Source organism: Muntiacus reevesi, chromosome 18 (genome assembly GCF_963930625.1).
Source record: "Muntiacus reevesi chromosome 18, mMunRee1.1, whole genome shotgun sequence".
Lineage (NCBI taxonomy): Eukaryota > Metazoa > Chordata > Mammalia > Artiodactyla > Cervidae > Muntiacus > Muntiacus reevesi.
This window is the reverse complement of record NC_089266.1, coordinates 33,460,929-33,485,992: the sequence shown is the minus strand read 5'-3', so window position 1 is coordinate 33,485,992 and position 25,064 is coordinate 33,460,929. Positions and strand designations below refer to the sequence as shown.

Below are 25,064 nucleotides of genomic sequence, written 5' to 3'. Positions count from 1 at the left end.
GATGTTGAATGTAGTTCCCTGTGCGATACAGTAGGGCCTTGTTGTTTACTCCTCCTAAATATACTAGTTTGCATCTACTCACTCCAAATTCTCAGTCCTTCCCTCTCCCATCCCACTCCCCCTTGGCAACCACAAGTCTGTTCTCTATGTCTTCGAGTCTGTTTCCATTTTGTAAATAAGCTAATTTGTGTCATATTTTAAATTCCACATATAAATGATATTATATGGTATTTGTCTTTCTCTGACTTCACTCATCTTGGTAATCTCTAGGTCCATCCATGTTGCTGCAAATGGCATGATTTCATTCTTTTCTTACGGCTGAGTAGTCATTTATGAGTGTGAGTGTTAGTCCATAAAGAAGGCTGAACGCCAAAGAATTGATGCATTTGAATTGTGGTGCTGAAGAAGACTCAAGAGAGTCCCTTGAACAACAAGAAGATCAAACCAGTCGATCCCAAAGGAAATCCCTGAATATTCATTGGAAGGACTATTGCCAAAGCTGAAGCTACAATATTTTGGCCACCTGGTGCAAAGAGTCAACTCATTGGAAAAAAGACCCTGATGCTCGGAAAGACTGAAGGCAAAAGGAGAAGAGGGCAGCAGAGGATGAGATGGTTTGACAGCATCACTGACTCAATGGACATGAACTTGAGAAAACTCTGGGAGATAGTGAAGAACAGAGGAGCTTGGTGTGCTGCAGTCCATGGGGTTGTAGATTGGGTGTCCAATCTACTTAGTGACTGAACAGCAACGAAGCATTCCGTGTATATGTGTACTGCATCTTCTTTACCCATTCATTTGTCGATGGACATATAGGTTGCTTCCGTGTATTCAGTTCAGTTCGGTTCAGTTCAGTTGCTCAGTCGTGTCCGACTCTTTGTGACCCCATGGACTGCAGCATGCCAGGCCTCCCTGTCTATCACCAACTCCTGGAGTTTACTCAAATTCATGTCCATTGAGTCGGTGAGGCCATCCAACCATCTCATCCTCTGTCGTCCCCTTCTCTTCCCGCCTTCAATCTTTCTTAGCATCAGGGTCTTTTCCAACGTGTCAGTTCTTCAAATCAGGTGGCCAAAGTATTGGAGTTTCAGCTTCAGCATCAGTCCTTCCAGTGAATATTCAGGAATGATTTCCTTTAGGATGGACTGGTTGGATCTCCTTGCAGTCCAAGGGACTCTCAAGAGTCTTCTCCAACACCACAGTTCAAAAGCGTCAATTCTTCGGTGCTCAGCTTTCTTTATAGTCCAACTCTCACATCCATACATGACCACTGGAAAAACCATAGCCTTGACTAGATGGACTTTTGTTGGCAAAGTAATGTTTCTGCTTTTTAATATGCTCTCTAGGTTGGTCATAACTTTTCTTCCAAGGAGTAAGCGTCTTAATTTCATGACTGCAGTCACCGTCTGCAGGGATTTTGGAGTGTCTTGGCTACTGTAAATAGTGCTGCTATGACCAAGGGGGTGCGTGTATCTTTTCAAATTAGAGTTTTCTCCGGATATTTGCCTAGGAGTGGAATTGCTACATTATTTGGCAACTCAATTTTTAGTTTTTTGAGGAACCTCCATACTGTTTTCCTTCATGGCTGCACCAATTTATGTTCCCACCAACAGTATAGGAGGGTCCCTTTTTCGAGAGATGGTTTCTGAAGTCACTGGTCGGGCAACTTGAGCTGTGCAGGGTTGGGGACCCTTCTGGAGGCCTCCGCACTCTTGCACATGCATCCCTCACCTTCATGGCATGCCTTGTGGGTTGGGCTGCTTCACAGATGAGGAAGTGAGGGAGGATCCCACTTAGTATAAGGTGCCAGGAAGGACTTCACGATCCCTGCCTCCAGGGAGGATAGAAAGAGTCAAGACTGTGGGTGTCTGGTGCTACCCTGGTGCATAGAGACTCACCTGTCACTGTCTAGTGACTGAAGTATATCTCGATGGCCAGGTAGAAGCCGCTCCATCTTTTTCTTTTTTTAATATTTATTTGGCTGCATCGGGTCTTGTGGCACGCGGACTCTGTAGTTGTGGCACGCTCTGGAGCGTGCAGGCTCAGTAGCTGTGGTACGTGGGCTTAGTTGTTCCATGGCCTGTGGGATCTTAGTTCCCTGACCAAAGATCGAGCCCTTGTCCCCTGCATTACATGGTGAATCCTTAACCACTGGACCATCACAAAAGTTCCCACCCTGTCTTTGGGGTACTGACCTCAACTCTGACCTCCTGCCCTCTGCTCCCCTACCTAAACCTCATCCTTCAGGCCACAGCCAGGCATGGAGGCCTGTCTTCCTCTTCCTGTAACCCTCAGGGGTTCCTCACCCCTTCTGGAAGCGCTCTAGCACTGATGTTCCTGCCCGCTTGCAGGTGAGTCTCAAGGAGGGGATAGACTTTCATATTAACACTCTGGGACCTGGTCTTAAAGCCAGCAGCCAAAGAGCTCAGCCGTCTCCTGCCCCCGAATCCTGCTGGTTAGGGGACTGGAAACTCCATGGGGTTTGGACACCCCTGGGTACCCTCAGCAGCCTTACCCCCTGGGTGCTGAGACAGAGAAGTGCAGCAGAATCTCTCAGCTTGTTCGTGAGCTAGGCATTTGGCCACACTATTGATGCTCAAAACAATTTGGAGGAGGAGAGCGAAGGGGCTCCCTCATCACAGGACCCTCTCTGCCTGTAAGGGCCAATCTCTCATGGGATTCTGGCTTGGAGCTTTAGTACAAGAGAGCCAACAAGCCACTGGGATGGAATAATTTAGGAATAATCCAGGGGAGGTGCTTAGAATGCCCAGCAACCAGAACTTCCTGGCACCAGCCATCACAGAGATCCCAGCTGCATATGGTTGCATTGGTGCATTTCTGCAGAAGATTGGTCTGTCCGAAAGCCTTTGAGGCCCTGAAAAAGTGGCTGGTTTTGTAGCCAAACCATCGCTGTCCTGCTGTTGCTGTGCTGATCTGAGAACCCTTTTATTTATTTTTTTTCCTTTTGAACTTTTTATTTTGTACTGGGGTATAGCCGATTAACAATGTTGTGATAGTTTCAGGTGAGCCGCAGAGGGACTCACCCACACGTAAACATGTATCCATTCTCCCCCAAGGCCCCCTCCCATCCAGGCTGCCACATGACACTGAGCAGAGTTCCATGTGCCATACAGTAGATCCTTGTTGGTTATCCAGTTTACATATAGAGGTGTGTACATGCCCATCCCAAACTCCCTAACTGGCCCTTCCCGCTGGCAACCATAAGTTTGTCTTCTAAGTCTGTGAGTCTCTTTCTGTTTTGTAAGTTCATCTGTATCATTTCTTTTTAGATTCCACATATAAGGGATGCCATAGGCTGTTTCTCCTTCTCTGTCTGACTTGCTTTACTCAGTATGATACTAACTCCATCCATGTTACTGCCGATTGGGTTATTTCATTCTTTTTAATGGCTGAGTGATATTCCATCATATATATGTCTCACATCTTCTTTATCCATTCCTCTGTTGATGGATATTTAGGTAGCTTCCATGCCATGGCTGTTGTAAAGAGTGCTGCAGTGAACATTGGGGTGCATGTATCCTTTTGGATCATGTTTTTTTTTTTCCCCAAAATATGCCCAGGAGTGGGAATGCAGGGTCATATGGTAGCTCTGTTTTTAGTTTTCTAAGGAACCTCCATACTATTCTTCATAGTGATTGTACCAATTTACCAACATAGTGTCCAAGAGCCCTTTTAGAAGATGCTCAGCTGCTGAGCTATCTTCTGTCTACCAGGGAGAGGTGGCCATGTCCCCAGGCTGTTTTCCCTAGCTATGGCTGATAACATAGGACCTCATTCCAGAAGGACCATTTGGACTTATTTTCTGTAAGTTAACTCCCCAAGGTTTGCCCACAGGGAAATTCTTCTGCTGTCTCCTTCTCACTCAGGGTCATTTACAGGCTGGAGGACTTCTCAGGACACCCCTTCCACTAAATCATGTATAAGAATGTTTATGACTCCAGCTAGACTCTCAAACCTGGAAGGACCTCCCAGCCCAGCAGTGAATCCATGTCTCCTCTTAGACTCGTTGAGTAGGAAGGGGCTTTATCTGGCTCACCCTCCCTCTCAGAGCCAGAATCTCCTGTACTGTGTCCGTGTTCTTGAATGCCTCCAGAACGGCAAGATCACTCTCCTGGGGGCAGCCCATTCCAGGTCGGCTGGAATCATCTGTTCCCAGTCCTTCTGTCTGTCCTGTGGTAGGCCACCCACATTCTTCAGTGAGATGGTATTAAACGTCTTTAATTGGATAGCGTCCTCACGTGACCAATCCATCTAAATAAACTATTCCAACTGGTTTGATTGAAATCACTGGATTCAGGTTTGGGGTTCAGGGTTTAATCAGCCCTGAGTGTAATCGTGTCCTGATGAAAATGACGTTTTTTTTGGATAAAAAGTTTGGACCATTCTGATCATAACTGCCTTCCTCCTCCTGTTTTTTCCTGGACGGGGGTGAGATTCCATGGGGGCTGTTTGCAGGTGATACTGGGGCATGCTGGGAACCACCGGGTCCCTGGAGAGCCTGGTGGAGACAGATCAGTGGCCTGTCTGTTCAGCGTTGGTGGTGTCCATCCGAAACACTTTCTGGGTCATCATGAGACGGGCTGGGACCTGGAACCCTCTGCCTCAGTGCTTGCACCTGGACAGATGTCTCTTCCAGCAACAAAATATGCAGAAATCATAAGGGACTAAAAATAACTGCGTGTATATGCAGTTGGTGCAGATTATGGACAGGAAGATACAAAAAGACCAAAAGAGCCCAAACGGCCACTCCTGAGGCAACTTCTGAAGAGCCGGAAGCAAAAGCAGGGCACTGCACATGCCCCCTTCACATCCACCAAAGGTGTTCTAGCCTGATCCCTGGACCCACCCTACCCTCACCCCATATAAGGAACAAGCTCCCCCCAAAGAGCGAATAAGAGCACTAGTTACTTGATTTCAGCCCCTTGTGTTGCAGCTCCAGTCCCAGTAAATCCTTGTGTGAATTTCTTGTCTGGCCTCTTTATCAATTTCTATTGATTAGGGAATCCCAGAAACCCGGTTGCTAGCAATCCGATGGATAGGGTCTTTCCCTTCTCTCACTTCTCTTCATGGTCTCAGGCCAGGGATTTCTGTTCTCATGGAGCCAATGCAGAAGAGGAAGTGATTAGGGCAGGACAGGCTGGCATGGACCACACAGGAACTGGAGAATCAGACAGCCCTTGAAGTTCAGAAAAGCCGAATGCCCCCCACCCCGGTCCTGACGAATTGGGGGACCCTCTTAACCTCTTGGGGGTTTTCAGGTGCCGAGAAGATCAGAGCCACCTTTGATAAAGGCTTGTCGTGCCAGATCACGTCTTGGGCGAAACACAAGTTTGATGGGGATCTGGAGGGTAATGGAGATAGGACCACCCTGCAGTACTTGGCATAGACCTTCACTCACAAGGGCTTGTTGAAATTCCAATTGAACTGGGCGTCCTGTGTTTTTATTTGTGAAGTCTGGCAACCCTAGTTGGAGAACACATTAGGAAACCAGAAGGCATGTTGGTGTTGACCAGGAGAGGGTCTGTGGGGACCCCGGCTTCAGTCTGGCCCTATCCATGAGTCGGAACCTCCGTGGTCCTGCGTGCGGGGTTGCATCCCCCGGAGCAGTGTAGGGTGCAGCCAAGGCTGGTCTCCAGGCATCCAGCCCGTGTCAAAGTTACCTGCAGAGTCGAATTCAATTAACTGGTCCAGCAGAGAAGTGCAGGGTCGTGGCACCGTGAGGGAAGGTATCCGGGGAACTGAATGTCCCATGTTTTCCTGCCTGGTGTCAGGGGAACAGAATCGGCTGCAAGTCATTAAAACGCCTCACGGCCAGCCTCTCCCATTGCTGCTGGAGGCAGCCGCCTGGCATGTGCCAGACTCGGCTACGGGACCCGTTACAGATGGGAAATGACTCCGGGGTGGGGGGAACGAGGGGCCAGACTTGGCCAACTGGCAAATCAGCCCTCCTCTGTCTGTTAATAAAGCCTGGGGACCGTGTGCTCCACCTCTGGGGAGCGGAGGCTGGAAGGCACCCCCCCCCCCCCACTACTAGACAAGGCATCTGGGCAGGGTGGAGAGGCTGGGAGGAAACAGCATCTCATGGGGAGCGGAGCTTGGGGGGTGGGGGCAGTTTTGCTCAGACCATCTCTTCGCCTTTGAAAACTCTCGGCCTTGGGAAATGAATTCCGGCAACCACGGGGTTTATCGAGCTTCTTCCTGCCCACGGCCGTGCCACCTCACTGTGCTGGAGGTCTGGAAAGAGCTCCCTAACGAGTTCCAGGTCCTTGGCAAGCTCTCCCTGCCGGTCGAGGCCTCGTGTTTTCTCCTTTCTTCTGTGACAAGAGGGTAAACTAGAAAAACTTGGAAGCCCCCAGCAGCCCGAGATGCTGTTTGTGCCCTTGAAGGATGACGTGCCATTTCCCTATTGGGCGTGACCGGGGTGGGCGGGGGGGTTCACACAGGGTGGGCCCTGTTATAAGCGAGAAGCAAAGACTCCTAGGCTCCGGACCTCTCTTTTGAAACCAATACCCTTGAGGGCAGGGGAGTTGGCATCTTGTAGTCAGTGGGTGGCCGAGGAAGGCTCCAGAACAGGGTAGTGACAAGGTGAGAGGAGGGTTGGAAGAGGGGTGGGGGGGCCCAACCAGAGTTGGGTAGAGCACACACTGGCCCCGGGGCTGAGGTCTCCAAGGGAGGGACCTGGGTGGGGCCCTGGGAAGCGAGGGTGTGAGGAACTGAACTGCAGACAAAGAACTGAGACGGCTCCTCAGGGCTCACCGAAGCCTCCCCGGCATTTCCGAGAGGAGGATGTTTGTGCGGCAGGAGCCCTGAGTTATTCCTCGGCAGCAAAAAAAAAAAAAAGAAAGAAAAAAAAAAAGCCTGGGAGACGTTAGGAAGGATCGTTTCAAAGCCTTCGGGGGAGGCGCAGCAGCCAAAAAAGGGCAGGGGAAAGAAAAAGCTCCGATGTTTACAGAGAAAAAAAAAGTCAGTGGAAAAAGTGACGGGGAGGTCAAGCCCATTCGAGGGATGGCTCTGTGCGGTCCCCTGGGGAGGGGCCGGTCGCCCTCACAGACCTCGGGGGAGAAAGCCACTCGGTCTCTCACCCCGCGACCCCGCATCCCGCCGCCATGGCCCCAGCCCAGCCCTCGAAAGGCCGCCTCTAGTCCGCTCGCTGTCTGTCCGTACCCGGGAATCACGTTAATCCACTGTCTCCCTGACCGAATGGAGTTCACATTTCTGCTCGCAGATCTCAGATGTCTGCACCCCGCCCACCCCACCCCAGGCCCTGCTTCAGAAGCCCAGGAGGGTCTGGCTGGGTGGGGGTGAGAGCTCCCAGCAGCTCTTTTGTTCGCTGTCTTGACAAAGGGACCCGGCCTTTCCCAAGCCCCACAGGTGTGAAGAGCTTGTTACCCTGGTGTTTGTTCAGCCCTATTAGTGGCCTGAAGGACTGTTGACAGAGGGCCCCTTTGTGTGCAGACGCGGCTAAAGCTCTCTAAGCCCTCGACAAACACAGGCCACTTCTCTCCCGGGACTTTATCAGGAACTATCTAAAGCCCGCCTTGGCCGCTGGGAACTCCAGCCTCCTGGACGGGACACTGGGGACTGGGTTTTGAAAGCATTTTCTAGTGTTTTTTTTTTTCTTTTTCTTTTTTCTTACACCTTGATCCACCTCTTGTCCGTTCTGTTTCTGATATCAGAGATAAAGCACAGGTTTGGGGTCAGAGATTTTGTTTTCAAGTTGGAGCTTTTAAAAAAAAGAAAAGCTGTGGCTTGGCAGGCCTTCTGTCTCCTAAGAGAAGGTGTCAGAGAGATTTCCAGAAAGCTCGGTGGACTCCCTGCTGTGAGAACTCAGCTTCAAGGGGGTTCTCGGGCCCCCCCATCCAGGGAAGTTCCTCACTGCTGACAGCCCTCTTGGAAATCCTTTCACCAAGATTCCTGCATCAACTCTCCACCCAACCTTCTCCCTCAGAATGGTTTTCTCTGCCCAGAGCCCTGGAGAGTCCGCCCTAATGGAGCAGGTGGTTACCATTCTTGTCGACCAGTCCCCTTCTGAGGCTGCTCCCGTGCTGAACACCCCATCACCTTCACAAGGTCAAGGTCACGGTCTCCAGGAGCCCCCTCAGAGCCGTGGTACCATTGTGCCTCATCTCTGACCTACCTGCAGGCTGAAAATGGTCTTCCTGCCACCTGACCCACTCAGTCCCACCCGTGTGGCTTGTTTGCAGCTGGAGCGCACTCCTCCTGAACTCCCAGAAGCATCCCTGCCAGGTAGAACCTGCCCCTTAACCTCCAGGAGTTTTGGTGTCCCGCAGCCGTAGACTTTCAGGGCCGGGAAAGAACTTGGAGACCATCAGGCCCAATGTCCTCATTTTTCCGATGGGAACACAGAGGCTCAGAGAGGCCAGGGGGCTTTCCAGCGATGGACACCTGGGTGAGCTGCAGAGCCAGGACCAGCACTCAGGTCGCCGCTCTCCCAAATCAGCTCCAGTTCTCTTGCCTCTCGTCCTTGCAGCCTTGTGATGTTGTATTCGTTGTGTGCCATTTTGAGTTTACTTAATCACAATGGCTCAGTGGTAAAGAGTTTGCCTGCCACTGCAGGAGACACAGGTTTGATCCCTGGGTTGGGAGGATCCCCTGGAGGAGGAAATGGCAACCCTCTCCAGTATTCTTACCTGGAGAATTCCATGGACAGAGGACCCTGGTGGGCTATAGTCCATGGGGTCTCAAAGAGTCGGACACGACTTAGTGGCTAAACAACAATAACAACAACAATCATAACTCCACTCAAGTGTGAGGTTCTAGGTCCTGTCTTTGCCTTCACACATCTTTTTTTGCCTCTGCACATTCTAAACCAGTGGTCTTCATGGTGTGGCCCTGGGATGGGCAGCATCAGCATCACCTGGGATGGTGTTAGCAGCATAGGTGGTCATGCCCCACCTGCAGCCTACTGAACAACAAGTCCTGGGTGTGGGGTTCAGCTGCCTCTGTTTTGGCAGGCGCTTCTGGTGATTCTATGCGCTCATGTTTGAGAACCGTCCCACGTTGGGTTCTGTGCAGGGGTTTAGTGGCCCCTTGAATTGAAAAGCAAACCTCAAGAGAAAGAGGGAGGAGCATACATAGTCTTGAGCAAGCCAAGTGAAGCAGGGTCAATCCCGTTGCAGGTGTGCTTCCCACCTCAGAGGCTGACGTATCTAAGGGGCTCTGTTAATATTTACTGAACGAAGAGATGGACAAGCCCTCGTGCAGAAGTGTGCAGTGTCCGGTGGGGGCTGTCATTGGTGGTCCTGTCTCAGGTCTTTAGGTGTCACATCTTCTTTCTGGGAACCCCCTGGAGTCCCGTGCATCAATCCTTAGCTCAGCTGAGCACTGTCACACCCAGCCTGGACTGTTGGCTTTTCCTCCAGACAGGCGAGTTATCCAGTCCTCCTGGCTGTGTCTAGGTGGTGCGTTCAATAGTAGTTCAGATTGAAGCTGACACTTGGACTCAACGCAACGCACTCTGCAAATGACTGCAAGCCCTTGCACCTTGGCTGGAACCAAATGGCTCCCATGAGATGCTTCTAGTCTCTTAGCAGCTGCACAGCCTCTTGGGCTCACCCCAGCTGGGCACAGCTGTGTCGCATTGGCAGCTGATGGGGTGACAAGCTTTAAGCCCTGTATTCAGAGGGAAGGGGTAGTCCTCAGTGAGCTGATAGCAGCATTGACCAGACTTTTTCATAGACCAGGTGTCCCCAAAGACTGCGAGGGTAGGGACCACATTTGTCCTGCCCACTGTGCTACCTCAGCCCCTTGCCCGGAGCTTGGAATGTAGTAGGTGCCTAGGAAATACCAACTGAGTGAGTAGATAAACCTATGAGCTACCAGATTTGCCATTAGTAAAAACGAAACCTACAGTCTGGAGTTTGCAAATTGACGTATGCCAGTGATCAGTTCTCTTATGCCCAGCTCATCTGTAGACACGAAGGGGTGGGGGCCCCAGAAATGCTTGCATGGGTTCTGCTTCAGCTCCTGTCTAGGATGAAGTGCTTGGAGAGCCCAGCAGTGTCCCCAGGTGCTGGTGGGAGCCTGGTGTGTGGGGAGTCATGACAGCTTAGCCTGGTCATCTCGGGAGAAGCTGGAACTGGGCTCCGAGAAGCCACCCCTGGGGGCAGAATACTTAACATTTATAAACAAGGGTCAAACAATTTCTAAATAAACAGTGTACCAAGTAGAGTAGTGAAAGACTACATAAAAGGAAATACAAACTACCCCAAATTCTTAAAAATAACTCTCAAATATTTTTGTTATTCTGAACCAGTCGTTTCAGAAGTTTCTTCTGAAAGCAGACCTCCCCCCAAGGCTCCATCACAGACGCCACCATTGCCTCCTGGTGGGCTCTCTCTCCGGAGTGGTTTCTATTCCAACTGATTTCTTTTCAATTTAGTTCTGATTCCACTAACCTTCGCTGCTGGTCTGTGGATCAGTAGCAGCAGCAGCAGCAGCGCCCGGGGTGGGGGCATGGGGGCGGCTGTTAGAAATGCAGACTCCCAGGCCCCTCCTGGCCCTTCTGAATCAGAATCTGCATTTGAACAGGTTTCCCAGGGGGTTCCATCTGCAGCCATGGCAAGAACACTTGTCTGTCCTCTGATTTTTTTTCAGGTCATCCCGTCTCTATCTGGTCTCAGCAGAAGGGCCTCCCTGATCATCGGTACCCCTATAGCTCTAGCATGCATACTCAGTTGTGTCTGACTCTTTGTGATCCTTTCAACTATAGCCTGCTAGGCTCCTCTGTCCAAGGGATTCTCCAGGCAAGAATACTGGAGTAGGTTGCCATTTCCTCCTCCAGGGGATCTTCCCGACCCAGGAATCGACCCCGCCTCCCCTGCAGTGGCAGGTGGATTCCTTACCTCTGAACTAGCCTTGAAGCTCCCATAGCTCTAGGCACAGTTGGAAATTCCAGGTCTCCAGTATGGTTACCAGACTTCTGTCTGGTTCTCTTCTGAGACAGAAGCGCCCTGAGGGCAGGTCTCTGTCTTGTCTGCTCACACCACAATCTGGTCCTTTTAAAGGCTTCAGTTGGCATGTGTTGAAGGAAGAAACGGCTGCCGCTCCCTGGGTGGCATTTGAAGCTGCAGAGTTGGCTGTTAGAGGCAGCAGCCAAGGATGTAAAGCTTCCCCTACCCTTGGGCTGAGGGATTCACCATCTCTCTAACCCAGGCTTTCTCACACTTGGCAGCACTAGCATTTGGGGCGAGATGACTTGGCTGTGCCTGCTCTGTCCTGGGTAGGACTTTGGTGTCTGTCCTCAAGATGCTGATCAGCAGCTCCTTTGGCAGTTGTGACATCCAAGAAATGTCTGTAGAAACGTTGTCCGACGTCTGCTGGGGGACAGAATGGCCCGTGGTTGAGAACCACGGCTCTACTCCCCAACCTAGAATGTTCTGGACATTTCGTGTGTGGTTGAGGAGGTGTTCTGGGCCTCACCTGGCAGCCACAGACCAGATTAGCAAAGGGACTGATGATGGAGGCAGCCCCTCCCCCCACAACCCCATCAGTGCCCATCATGTCCCCACCTGCCCTAGAGGCCTGGACGTGTGGAAATGCGTCCATCCTGTTTAAGTTGTTGAAATGTTGACATCAGTTTGCTTAAAAGTGTCAGGCGCTCAGCTGAGCTGAAGAGACACCTGAGATGTTCGAATTTGAAGCAGGTGACTTAAGCAACAGGTCTAAAATGATAGTAATGTTGAAATCTTTGATCAGAAAGATGCTTAAAGCAAACGTGGTGACTGCCCTTTGCTCCATTTTTGCTCATGGAATGGTCCACGGATGGAGGGACAGCTGGATCAGACAGTTGGGGGGCTGGTCTCACTAGTAATGAGTGAGAGGTCTCATGGCAGGTCTGAGAGCTGTGCTTCCATGGGCACTCAGGCGGCCCAGAGCTGGGGACTGTTTCCTGCATACAAAGCCCCTAGCCTGTGGGTGGAACACACAGGGGCTGGTTATTTGGGGCAGTTTAGTTGCAGATGCATGAGTCCAGAGTGCCCCGCTGTGCTGCCAGACTAACCTGGGCATCTTTTCTTAGAAGTACTGACCTGGAAGGCAGGGGAGAATGCTAGGATGGACCCTGTGTGTGGGGAGGGTGGGGAGGATCCTGAGCTCAGAACTCCAAGGGGGCCCATTGAACAAGGCCCATCCTGTTCCCCGAGCGCCCCTGAGCCACATGGCGTTCAGGGGAGCCAGGACCTGAGTCTCTGAGAGACAGGGCCAGGATCCAGCTTAGCAACGGGTGCTGGGTCCTCCCAGGGCCTGGGAGAGCCCTGGGGGGACTGGGCTTAGCACATCATGCCTTTCAGGAGAGGGCCAGCTCCTGTGACTGGTAAAGCCAACAAACCAACAGGTTTGTTATCAAACCAACAGGTGCGGATTCAGTTGCCATGGTGTGTGAGGTCTTACTAAGCCTTCCTTGGAGTCCCAGGAGGAGTCCAGGGCAGCCTAATGCGGGTTTTTCTTCTTGGAGCACTGCAGTCCACTTGAGCAGATAGGAGCAAAATCAATGAGTTAAAGCAGCAGGACAAGTTTAAAGGAGTTCAAAGCCACAAGAAATATCACAAATGCCATAAGGCTATGCCTTGGTGGAGGGTGTCAATCCCCCACCTATTCTATATTTCTACCTATCTACTTACCTAATCTGTCTACTCATCCACCCACCCATCCATATATCCACCCACCTACCCATCTACCCATACACTCATCCATTCATCCACCCATCATCCATCCATCCATCTACCCACCCATCCACCAGCCCATCCATCATCCATGTGTCCATCTACTCAGCCACCCACTCATCCATCCGTCTACCCACCCATTCATCCATCCGTCCATCCATCCATTCATACATCCACCCATTCATCCATCCATCTTCCCTCTTGCTTTCTTATTTTTGCTGTCTCTTTTTCTCATTTGTACAATGAAAGTATATCGAGGTCTGCTCTGGGCTGGAAGATATAAGGATGAACATTGTCCCCATCCTCCAGGAACCAACCCCACTGAGGGGAGCATTTGTCCCACTTTATGTAAGAGCTTGCTCGTCTGCCCCATCCACCTCTTGATACCAGGAGTTCCTGTCTCCCTCAGGGCCTGTGGCACAGGACCTGGCACAAAGCTGGAGCACCTACCAATGTGTTGATTGAACCACCTGGAGGTGGAGAGGGATTAGACAGTTCAGGTTGGTGAGAGAAGTTCATAGAAGCTTAAGGAATGGTGGTGACAGGTATGTGTGAAGAGGCTTAGAGGACATTTCGATGGGAGAGGAAAATGGAACCCCATCTCCTGGGACTCTTTCCCTGCTGGGTGGTGGGTGAGGAGTTTGCTTCCTTCTCCTTCCTTTCTGATGTCCCCATGTCATGCCTCTGGGTCTGAAATGCAGCTGTCCGTGAAGTGTCCTTGGCGATCTCCACGCAACAGCTGAAGGAGGGCATGGTGCTTGGGGTGCAGGCCAGACCAGCTCCCTTGGGTGGCCAGGGGACCCCCTGGACAGGGTGCGGCGGTGCTTGCTGCCCTCTGCCCTCCCTGGCCTCCCGGGCTGACCTCTCCGTTCTCACAAACCTCCCCTTTCCTTCCCGCCTTGAAATCTGATAACAGAACTAATACCCTATATTTTTGCCTCCAGGAGAGGCAGGAGATAAACAGGAAGGCGTGAGGGATTAAGGTGTCTTTCCAAGGAAGGGGCAGGGGATAGGCTGGGAGCTGGGCGACATCCCTGTGTGCAGCCGAGGGCTCCAGATGTGAGCTGCTTGGCCCAACGCATTTTTCCATTTGTGCAGAGAAAATAAAACAAAGAGAAAAGAAAACAAGCCGTTAAATGCTTTGCAGAAGCCTGAGTGTGGGCAATGGTCACTGATGTCCCCTGACAACTCCAGGAGGAGGGGGGACAGGGCAGGGGGCGGGGGACCCCTGCCTTTTGATGTTCAGTCTCTGAGCTTTCTTTTGTGTGACCAGTTGTTTGGGAAGAGCTTCGGTTGGTGGAAGGTGTGTAGAAGGTAGAAGAGAGATACCAGCCAGAGGTTTCCCTTGGAGTGAGGAAGCGGGGTGATGAGCTCCCAGGAGGCCACGAGGGACAGCTGGGCTGACTTTGCAGATGTGAATACCAGCTTAGCATCTGTCTCTGAGATGGACCAGAGGATGCTGCTCCTGAGGCCTTTCTCCTAGCCCAGAGGCCTGAGGAAGTGTCACCCTGGAGATCCTTCCAGGTCCCTCTGCCAGGCCCTGTGACTTCTGTCCTAGTAGAAAAGATCTGGATTCTGACCCTTGGTCTAGGATGAGCTATTTCTTCCAGGGACCTGGGTCCTTTCCTTTGGGGCAATTGGCCAGGAACCGAGAGACGTGGGCTCTAGTCCTGGGCCCCCATTTCCTGGCTCAGTGGTTCTAGGCTGGTAATTTGCTTAACCCCTCAGAGCAGCACCCTCTCCACAAGTCTCCTTGAGTGAGTCCCCAGTGACAGTGAACTTGTATCATTCCCTGTGCTCTTGGGCAGGGCAGGGCTGAATAGGTTTCTTTGTATGTAGTTGAACTCGGCCCTGAGGGCTGGAGGTGATGAGGGGATACTTGTAAAGCTCTTGGGAGTCATTCTTTGGCCTAATTTGGCTTCTAGATGCTTCTTCCAGACTTCAGGCTTAAGCTGAGGTCTTTTCTCTTGTATCACACACAACACGTCCTCAAAAGCCCTCATCCGTCTCTTCTTGTAAATAGTGTGTCATTTGGAGAGTGACTCTAGGAAGAATATTTAAAGAAATTTATCAGAACATCAGAGAGAAAAATGAAAGAGGCAAAATTTTTTAAATCACCAAAGTATTATGTGAATAAGAAACTGGTAAATATATTTGCAACTGGTATATAAAACATACAAATTCAGTAGATGTCATCAGAAAAAAAACCCACCTTATTTGAAAACTGGGCAAAAGATATGAACAGGCAGTGCATACACAAAAAAAGGAAATATAAATAGAAAAACAAACACACAGAGAAAACGTCCAACCTCACTGGTCATCAAAGACATACAAATTAAAATTGTGTGCATGTGTGTTTTCCAGATGAATTGGCAAAGGTTAAAAAAAAAAAAAGGAATGCTGATACCAAATGCATATTGTTTTTCTTTTCAACAGTATGGAGAATAGGAAGTAGGAACTTTCACATCCTGCTCGTGGGAGAGTAAACCAGGACAGCCTTTCTTGAGGGCAATTTGGCATTTGGGATCTCAAGTTAAAAACACCAAAATTTAACATAGCAATTCTGCCGTGAGAAATTTACTGTATGACAGTCATCAGAGCAGAGTGCACATATGCGTGTTCAAAGGTGGTTACCACTGTGTTGTTTATAATAGTGAAAAGCTGGAAATAACTGCCCAACCTGGGAAGGCTCTGCTTCTTATTTTGAATTTTTGTCCATACCTCACCACATGTGGGATCTTCCTCAACAAAGACTTGAACCCACACCCCCTGCATTGGAGGCCAGAGTCTTAACCACTGGACCACCAGGGAAGTCCCAAGGCTCAGCTTTTCACTGCATCAACTTCTGTTTCCAAGGAGCCCATTTCGTGTATTCACGCAGTGGAGGACTTTCAAAATTATGAAGGACGTTATCTGACATTAAAAAATTTTCATCATCATGTGAAAATAGGCTGGGAAGCTAGAGGTACATGGATGATCCATATCTGTCAGAAAGAAAGAGCTCCACAGCTGAGTAAATGTTAATTAAAGCCTGCAGGGAAAGACCCGGTATTAACAGCAGTTGGTGGAAATTTGAGTGCATTATTTTTTTAACCTTTCTGCTTTTGTTTTTCAAGTGTCTGGTATTAAACATATATTTAACAATTACATAAAAGGTGATTTAGGACTTCCCTGGTGGTCCAGTGGCTAAGACTCTGCTCCCAGTGCAAGGGGCACGGGTTCAATCCCTGATCAGGGGACTAAGATCCCACATGCCACGTGGTGCAGTCAGGGGGAAAAAAAACTATTTAAAACAAGCTTAGTACAAAAGCAAAGGCAAGTTATGTTGTAGAGTGTGCAAGATTAGGCCAGATTTATGCTGCAGATACCTCCGAGTTAGAAGCCTAAAGAAGAACCAGGTAACAGTGTCCCAGGGTAACATGAGGAAGGCTGATTGGGGGGGCCCTGCTGGCTGCCTGGGGAGCTCAGAGCCTCCGTGTGTAAGCCGGGCTGGCGGAAGGTGAAGATGAGCCTCGAAGTGACATTGAAACCAAGAAAGAGCTGATGGAAGGAGGCCGTCAGATGAGAAGGGGGCTTGAGAGCAGAGAGTCCCAGGAGGGAAGGAGCAGCACATGCCTGTCCCCACAGAGGGGACAGGTGAGGGGTCCTCACATGCGGCCTGCTCCAGAAACTGAAAGGGTTTGATACCGCCGAAGCCTAAGAGGAGAGGGGGCTGAGCAGAGCTATAGTGGGAGAGAGGAGCTGAACCAGTTTATACAGAGCCCTGGAGGCAGTGTTAAATGATTTTGGTTTTATTCAGTGGGGAGCCACTGAAAAATTTTAAGTAACTGCTGGTCATCCTCAGACGGTCTCAGAACTCCTGCTCGGGTTATAGTGTTGGGAGCCTGAAGGGTTCAGTGGGGCGGGGGTGGGGGGAGGGCGGCGTCTGAGGTCTGATGAATGGAGAGCAGTGAATGGGTCTGGGGGAGGTGCCTCTGGGTCCACATGAAGACTCCCAAGCGGAAGCCGGAAATGTGGATTTGCGGGTCAGGAGCACAGAGGCGGTCACTGCTGTGAGGGGTGAACCAGGCAGACCCGGGAGAGCATCAGAGCGGAGGGGAAAAGTCCACAGGAGCACTAGTGTGGGGAACAGGCGGAGGAAAGCAGGATTAGGCAGGATTGTGAAGGCCGGGGCGGGATGCTGAGGGCCTGTCCAGAGGACCTGGCTGCCAGGAACGTGGCCACCATGCTGTGGGAGGAAGTTCTGCAAGTTGATGGCAGGAGGGCAGATGGTGCAGGAGGAGGTGGGGAAAAGGAGAGTCCAGGCCAGTGTCTGAGCTCAAGGACGTGCAGAGTGTGCACGGGTAGAAGTGATGCTCAGAAGCAGTACATGCATCTGCTTGGGCTGCCGTGATAAAATGCCTCCCATTGGGGCACTTAAACCAACACACGTGTACTTCTCATAATTCGGAGGCTGGAGTCAAGATCAGAGTGTGGGCAGGTCTGGTTTCTCCTGAGACCTCTCTCCTTGGCTTGCACCTCTGCCACCTCTCTGTGCGTCCAGACTTCCTCTCTATAAAAAGAGGACACCGGTGGTTGGACTAGGGCCCACCCTAATGTCCTCGTTTTAGTATAATCATCTCCTTAAAGGCCCCATCTCTAGGGTAGGTCCTCTGTCTGCCAGTGAAGTGAAAGTCGCTCAGGGGTGTCTGACTATACAGTCCGTGGGATTTTCCAGGCCAGAATACTGGAGTGGGTAGCCTTTCCCTTCTCCAGGGGATCTTCCTAACCCAAGGATCGAACCCAGGTCTCCCGCATTATGAGCAGATTCTTTTTTACTAGCTGAGCCATCAGGGAAGCCCAAGAATACTGGAGTGGGTAGCCTATCCCTTCTCCAGTGGATCTTCCCGACCCAGGAACCAGGGTCTCCTGCATTGCAGGCAGATTCTTTACCAACTGAGCTATCAGGGAAGCCCTCTGTCTGCCAGGATGTCTCCAAATAGAAGTCACATTTGGAGATTCTGGCGTTAGGTCTTCAGCGCATGAATAAGGGGTGGGAGAGGGGCACAGTTCAGCCCATAACAAGCAGGATTTGGGCATAAGAAGGATGGCAGCTGCACCTCCCAACTCTGACTGGGGATAGATAGAGGGTGGGGATCCTTTGCAGGAATTGAACCATCTCCATGGGGAGGGAAGCATGTGCCTGGCGATGGGTCAGGCACAGTCAGGTGGTCCATAGGTGTGATGGATGCAAACAGGGGAGCCTAGGAAAAGCTCCCAGAGGAAAGACTGCTTTGAGGTCAGACTGTGGAGGAGGGGGAACTGGAGGGGATGTCCAGAGTCTTCGGTGGCCCCCTCCTAACCCATGTCCCTGCTTCCCGCAGCCTGTAACTGCAACCTGCATGCCCGGCGGTGCCGCTTCAATATGGAGCTTTACAAGCTGTCGGGGCGCAAGAGCGGGGGCGTCTGCCTTAACTGTCGCCACAACACGGCCGGCCGTCACTGCCACTACTGCAAGGAGGGCTACTACCGCGACCTGGGCAAGCCCATCACCCACCGCAAGGCCTGCAAAGGTAGGCGGGGCGAGGCCCTAGCGCCACCTCTATCTCTCTATATCTATCTATCTATCTATATCTGTCTGTCTGTCTATCTATCTGTCTCCCCCTCTCTCTTATTCTTATCCCCACGCTGAGATCATCGCATGCATGGACGCCTTTTGGAGGTGTAAGCCAGAACAAAGGGGCGGTGGAGATGCGACTCCGGGAGAAGAAAGGGGGGTGGTAATCCCGGCGAGGGTGCAGGGCTCCCAGGCCCCGCCCCGCCCCCTCTGTCCGCACAGGTGTGCCGCATACCGCAGGGCGGGGGTCATGTTCACCCGGCTTACTCTCGGCACAAAGGACTCTCTTTCACCAAAACCTCGCAGATGCATTTCTTTGGAGGTGTGCGCCCATCCCCACCTCCTCCAGCCCCCAACACTCACACAGATGCGCACCTTCACAGATGTCGGCAACTTGGGGAGGGGGAAAGTGGGGTGAGAGGCAGGGGCTCAGAAGCAGCATTTAATCCACCTGCAAATAGTTTCACTTCTCAGGACAAAAATTAAAGGGAGACTGGGGGGGTCTCTATTTTCTTTCACTGAAGCAAGTGGTAATGTTTTAACTTTGTGCTGTTTGTTTTCTCCCACTAACAAAAATGAAGCCATGATCAGATGACTCCAAGGAGTTGATGAAATGCCAGGGAATTTAGTGACAATGGGGGAGGGGAGAAGTGCTCCTCTCCTCCTCCCAACTCCCCTGCATGCATTTGGTTTTGGGAATTCCTGGAACCAAGGCTCTCTGGGTCCAAAATTTGGGGCCTAAAGACATTGCTTGCCGAGAGCCTGACTTCCTGGGAAGATATTCATCTCCGAGGGCTCTTGGGCCACAAGCCAGTGTGGCTGGCATCCTCACATGGGCCTGTAAGGACCCTGAGGCAGGAGAGACCCAAGTCAACCTAGGCCTGGATGAGAAGCTGCAGCAGAGAAGTCCTTCTATGGCTACTGCTTAGCCCTGGATGAAGCCAGAGTATCATCTTCTTAACAGGAAATCCACCAGATGTTGGACACTTGTGTGCAGGACCGATTACATAATTTGTGGGCCCTGGGGCAAAATGAAAATATGGGACTTCTTCTTGTTCAGAAATTGCTAAGAATTTCAAAATGGCAAGCAGAGTTTCAGCCTAGCTTGTGCCCTTCTAAGTGTGGGGCCCATGCAGCCTGCCCTGCTGGTGCAGAATGCTTCTCTCTAAAAAACAGATTCCCAGTCTGTCTTCTCCCAGAGAAATCCCTGAGATTTCAAATGAGCAGAGGGTGGCTTCCCTCACACAAGGTTCTTTCCAATTCTGTGGACCTAAGGCTGCCTCTGGTGGTTGCCGAGAGAAATTTAAGCATTAAGGTAGCTGGGCTGTTTTCCATGTTAGAAACCACTGATCCAGGTGAGAAAGCCGCAGGAGAGTTTGACCAGGAATTGAGAAAGCTGACCTGGGAAAAGGTACCCAAGAAATATCCACAGTAGCAGGAAGGCAGGGGCACCAGGGAAGGAGGGCTTTGGGTTTTCAGAGAAAGTAGTTGGAAGGTAGCCAGTGCCTTGTACCCAAGTGTTTTGTTGACTTTTTTCTACAGAAGAAATTGAAGTCAGGGTCTTGTAAACAACTGGTTGCACATAGATTTCTTGGGGATTTGGCCAAAAAATTCTACTCAATGGGGACCAGTCAGGTGGGCAGCCCTATGCCCTTGAATGAGAAGATCTGGGCTCTGCTTGGAAGGGCAGTGGTCACTTCCTGTAGTGCCAGTTTCAGCTGTCAGAGAAGGAGAGGCATGTCCCCTGGAGAGTCAGGAAGGAGCAAGGCCTTGGTCATCTTGGTCTCTGCATCCCCTCCCTTTCCTTTGTTGCTGTGGGGAGGGACAAGGGCCGTGTGTGGCCTGACACTGCTCAGAGTGAGATCTCAGAAGGCCACAGGGTCCTGGGAACCTGCAGACCATCCTCTGGGGCTCTGCCACTCTGGTTCAGTGGTGTGGAGCTGCAGGCTTCCTGTGCTGCTTTCCAGGAGGAACAGATACAGGCAGGCGAGGGTGGGGTCCTGTCTTCTTTCAAATGCTCTGGTCAGCCTGGATGGCTTTGTCTTTCCTCCCAGCCCTGGACAGCAACCGCTTTGATGTTAACTCAGAGAAGGACCCATGGAAGAGGAAAAAATGTAAGGATAGAATCTGCTCAAAAGAATACTTGCTTATCCTTCTGGGGAAACGTGTTAGGAAAAGTGAGATTCTCAGTGCCTCCTGGTTGGCAGGGGAGGACAATGTTTCAAGGATCCTGCCTCCTGATTGGTGAGGGAAGACAGTGTTTCAAGGATCCTGCCTCCTGATTGGTGAGGAAAGACAGTGTTCCAAGGATCCTGCCTCCTGATTGGTGAGGAAAGACAGTGTTCCAAGGATCCTGCCTCCTGATTGGTGAGAAGAGACAACATGTGGAAGATATGCTCTCTGATTGGTGAAAAGAAGAATGTGGCCTGAAAGGTCCTGCCATTTCACTGTGAGGAAAGGCATCTCTTGAAAGTTCCCCATCTTTCCCCTTTGCTTTTTTTTTTTTTCCTGATGTTACCCCCTTAGAAATGTGGGAATTCGCAGTCCACAGTTCCCCCACCAAAGAAAGACCCTGAGATATGGGGGGAACCAGCTATAGTTCAGATGCTGGCAGGGGAATGTGTACCCTAGAGATCTTCAGACAGGGGTCTCTCTCATCACCTTCGGAGAATTCCACTGTTTTGTCTTCCCAAGGCTGGATGCTTTAAGGAAATGGTTCCCTTAGTGGCAGCATTTGATCCCAGTATTTTGATCCCTGATGGTTCACTTTCAGAGGCTTCCAGAATCATATAGATTGTAGCCCTGGGGTGAAAGCTGTACTTCTTTGCTCTGTCTCAAATGCATTTCATGGGGAAGATGGGACAGCCAGCAGTGCCTCTTGACTCAACTTGGCCATTGATGTAAGGGTGCCTGGAAATAGTCATGGGGGCCCCTTGAGCCCCTGACTTCCCAGGGCCTGGGAGGAGCCCCGAGCAGGGGGCTGAGGCCACCCATACACTGCTGGTGATCGGCTGACGCCTGACCTTGTTCAGTTGAGAGCAGGGGTGGACCCAGACAAGAACAGCTTGGAGCAAGGGCATTCCGTCCCAAGCATCATTATGCCATCCTCCCAAGGGAAGTTTCATAGCAACAAATTTGTTGGGTTCTTTCTCCCCTCCCCTAGTTTGGAACCAGACGGGGGCTGGCAGCGCTAGTGCATACAAAGGGCTGTAGTCAACATGCCCAGGGAGCAGGCGGCTGTACTCTCTGCTATTCAGCGCGATTTCACAGCCCTGGGAAGGCCTCATTATGGCCTGGGCTGTTGTCCTATACAAAGTCAGACGAGATGAGTTTCTCCCCTTTCTCTGCAGAAGGGTGTGTGAGTGATACTCGTCCTGGAATCTGTCAAGAAGGATAGGCGGTTTTGTTTACCATTTGTCTTCTTTATGGACTCGGGGGCTCTTTCTCTTTAGAGCTGGCAAAGACGTTACCATTTAACCATTTCAGCCGGGCCTCCCTTTAAACGATATTAATTTATCATCTCCTCAAACCATCTGTGATGGATAAAGACATTCCAGGAGTCTCCCGTGAACTGAATTGTGATGAGAACGGAGAAATTACCCACCGCATCCATCGCCAGCCCAGCTCAGAGCGGCCTGTTTCTTGCCGTCATTGCCCTGCGCCCTTCAAGTTCACAGTCACCGTGGCTCATCGCAAGCTACTGAGAACGTGCCTGAGTCCTCGGAAGCTGTGGGCAACAGTGGGCCTGTAGCCCCCCAGGGGACCCCAGTCTGAGCAGAAAAGCTTCCTGATGTTTGTGCTTCTCCCCCACAGCCCCCCTTAACAGGGACATTACTTGGGAAGGAGCTTCTGCTACCAGAAGAGCTGCAGGTGGTCCCCAGCCCCAGGCTAGGAATTTTCCCATTTGAAAATGGGGATAATAACAGTCCCTTCTTGGGACTTTCTTGGTGGCCCAGTGGGTAAAACTCCCTGCTTCCAATGCAGGGTTCCAGGTTAAATCCCAGGTCAGGGATCTAGATCCCACATGCTTCGACTAAGAGTTCACATGCTGATACTAAAGATTCTACATGCTGCCAGAGAAGATCCAAAATCCTGAGCAATGCAGCTAAGACCCAGCACAGCCAAATAAATACATATTAAAATAATATTAGGGAAGAGACATCACTTTGCCAACAAAGGTCCATCTAGTCAAGGCTATGGTTTTTCCAGTAGCCATGTATGGATGTGAGAGTTGGACCATAAAGAAGGCTGAGCACCAAAGAATTGATGGTTTCGAATTGTGCTAGACAAGACTTTTGAGTCCCTTGGATAGCAAGACTAATCAATCCTAAAGGAAATCAACCCTGAATATTCATTAGAAGGACTGATGCTGAAGCTCCAATACTTTGGCCACCTGATGCGAAGAAGCAATTCATTGGAAAAGACCTTGATGCTGGGAAAGATTGAGGGCAGGAGAAGAAGGGGACGACAGAGGATGAGATAGTTGGATGGCATCATCAATGCAGTTGACATGAGTTTGAGCAAACACTGGGAGATAGTGAAGAACAGGGAAGCCTGGTGTGCTACAGTCCATGGGTTAGCAAAGAGTCGGACATGACTGAGCAACTTAACAACAACAACAGCAATAATAATAATAATAATAATCCCTCATCCCAAGTGTTACAGTGTTGATTAAATGAGATGATGTAGAGGAGGTGTCTGGCACAGGGCATGCACGCCACACCAGGAACTATTACAATCACTGGTACAAGCAGAGGAAAAGTGAGTAACCAGAGCCACCATTACTGCCAGCGTGCACTCCACATGGAGACCATTGCTCAGGCTCCCCGAGGCCTTAGTTCTTTCCATGAGCGTGGTGCCTGAGACAGCTGGCCCCTCTCACTTGAGGGGCTCAACCCTCCTGTAGACCTGAAAGCTGATTCCCACCAGACTGCACAGGGCTCAAGGAATTTGCCCTAATGCTGTTGCACATCCTCAATATTGGGAGCAAAACTGATAAACAGCTGGAACAGCAGAACTGGGATCCTGGCAGCTGCAGCCAGGGGTGGGGTTGGGGGGCTCAGCGGACAAGATGGGGACGGGTTGGGTGTGTCCAGGTGCAGTTCTGAAGGTGCCGCTAAGAAAGACCCGCAGCATCTGAGGGCCCTCGGGCTGAAAGGCGGATGCAAGGCCTGAGCTGGTCCCCACTCAGTCACCCGGGTGCTCTGGCACCTCCCCCACCATCCAGCCCCTGCTTGCCTGCTGGCTCTGTGCATCCAGTGCGTGCAGACAACACACACACACACACACACACACACCCATCTATACACACACACACACACATCTGTACACACACACACATCTGTATACACACACACGTACATCTGTACACACACACACATCTGTATACACACACACACACATATCCATCTGTACACACACACACATCTGTATAGACACACACACACATATCCATCTGTACACACACACACAAACACATCTGTATACACACACACACATCTGTACACACACACACACATCTGTGTACACACACACATATCCATCTGTACACACACACACACACACACATCTGTAGGACCTGAACCTTTTGCCTGTAAATCAGCTGCAGGAAGACTGTAGTTAACTATTAATAGATCATGGAGGGTTAAATAACCCAGTTTGGGATGCCGGGGCTCCCCCTTCCACTTCCTGCTGTCCTCACCTTCATCCAAAAGTGGCGGGGGAAAGAGAGGTCTGCAACTTGAAACATGTCTTCTTTTGTGCTTCCTTAGCAACTGCTGGGAGAAAGAAAAGCAGAGCCTAGGAGGAGCGGACAAACAGCTGAAATGAAGTTTGCAGATTACCTGTGGATTTAAATTATTCTCGTCCCTCATTAGCACTGAGGATTTGGAAGTGAGGAGTGTCCGTTGTTGCTGTTGCCAGTGATCTCAGATGTGAGGGGAGGGTCTTTCCTGTGTGTCCCTCCTCTTCTCCTCCAGATTCAGGGTCCATGAAACAGCCTCTTCCCACAGGGTGGACGGCACAGTGGCCCTGAGCATTTGCACTGATTGAACCCGTGTCCATGGATCTCCTGCCACACATGGGAACTGGGGGTCCGAGTGGTGACCAGCACAGACAGGTTCCTCTGGAACTTGTGTTCTGGAGGGAGGTTGATGATAAAGAAGAAAAAGTAAGCAGAGGATTATTACAGATTGTGGTGAGTTACATGGAGGAAATAAATAAGCTGGAAATAATGTAACTGGCAGTGGGGAGGGGGCGCTGCTTTGCAGGGCATCCCGTGAGGACCTGTCTGAGGATGGGATGGACTTTGAGATGAGACCTGGGGTTCAGGGGCAAACAGCAATGGGGACACTGAGGAGCAGGACCCATGCCCAAAAGCAGGAAAGGGCAGGAGGGCTCTGGGTCAGAAGGGAGGTAGAGGAAGGGGCCAGTTCTGAGAGCCACGGAAACCACCAGGAAGGCTAAGGATCAGTGACCAGACTGATGCTCATGGCTTGCCTCATAAGAAGCTTCTGCTGTGAAGGAGCAGACAGGGAGAAGTATTTGTGCATCCCATATCCGACCAAGGACTTGAATCCAGCTTATGTGGAGAACTCTCAAAACTGCACAATAAGGCAATACCAACCACTCAGCTAGAAATGGGCAGAATACTTGAATAGATACTTGGTGAAGATACAGGGATGGCGGATAAATACCTCAACCATCATTCTTCTGCATTAGGGAAATGTAGACTAGAACCATGGCGAGATGCCACCACCCACCTA

At 50.9% G+C, this 25,064-nt stretch overlaps 1 protein-coding gene across 4 annotated transcripts in view; it reads left to right on the top strand.

Annotated features, from left to right (window-relative positions):
- NTN1 (netrin 1) overlaps nucleotides 1-25,064 on the top strand; it is a 207,439-nt gene that overhangs the window by 117,258 nt on the left and 65,117 nt on the right. For 3 of the 4 annotated variants that reach the window (XM_065908777.1, XM_065908778.1, XM_065908776.1), the window contains exon 3: nucleotides 18,068-18,256. The exons of the other annotated variant lie outside the window; for it this stretch is intronic. In XM_065908777.1, coding sequence (XP_065764849.1) covers nucleotides 18,068-18,256 — 189 coding nt within the window. The remainder of the gene's footprint in view (nucleotides 1-18,067; nucleotides 18,257-25,064) is intronic. 4 annotated transcript variants of the gene reach the window in all.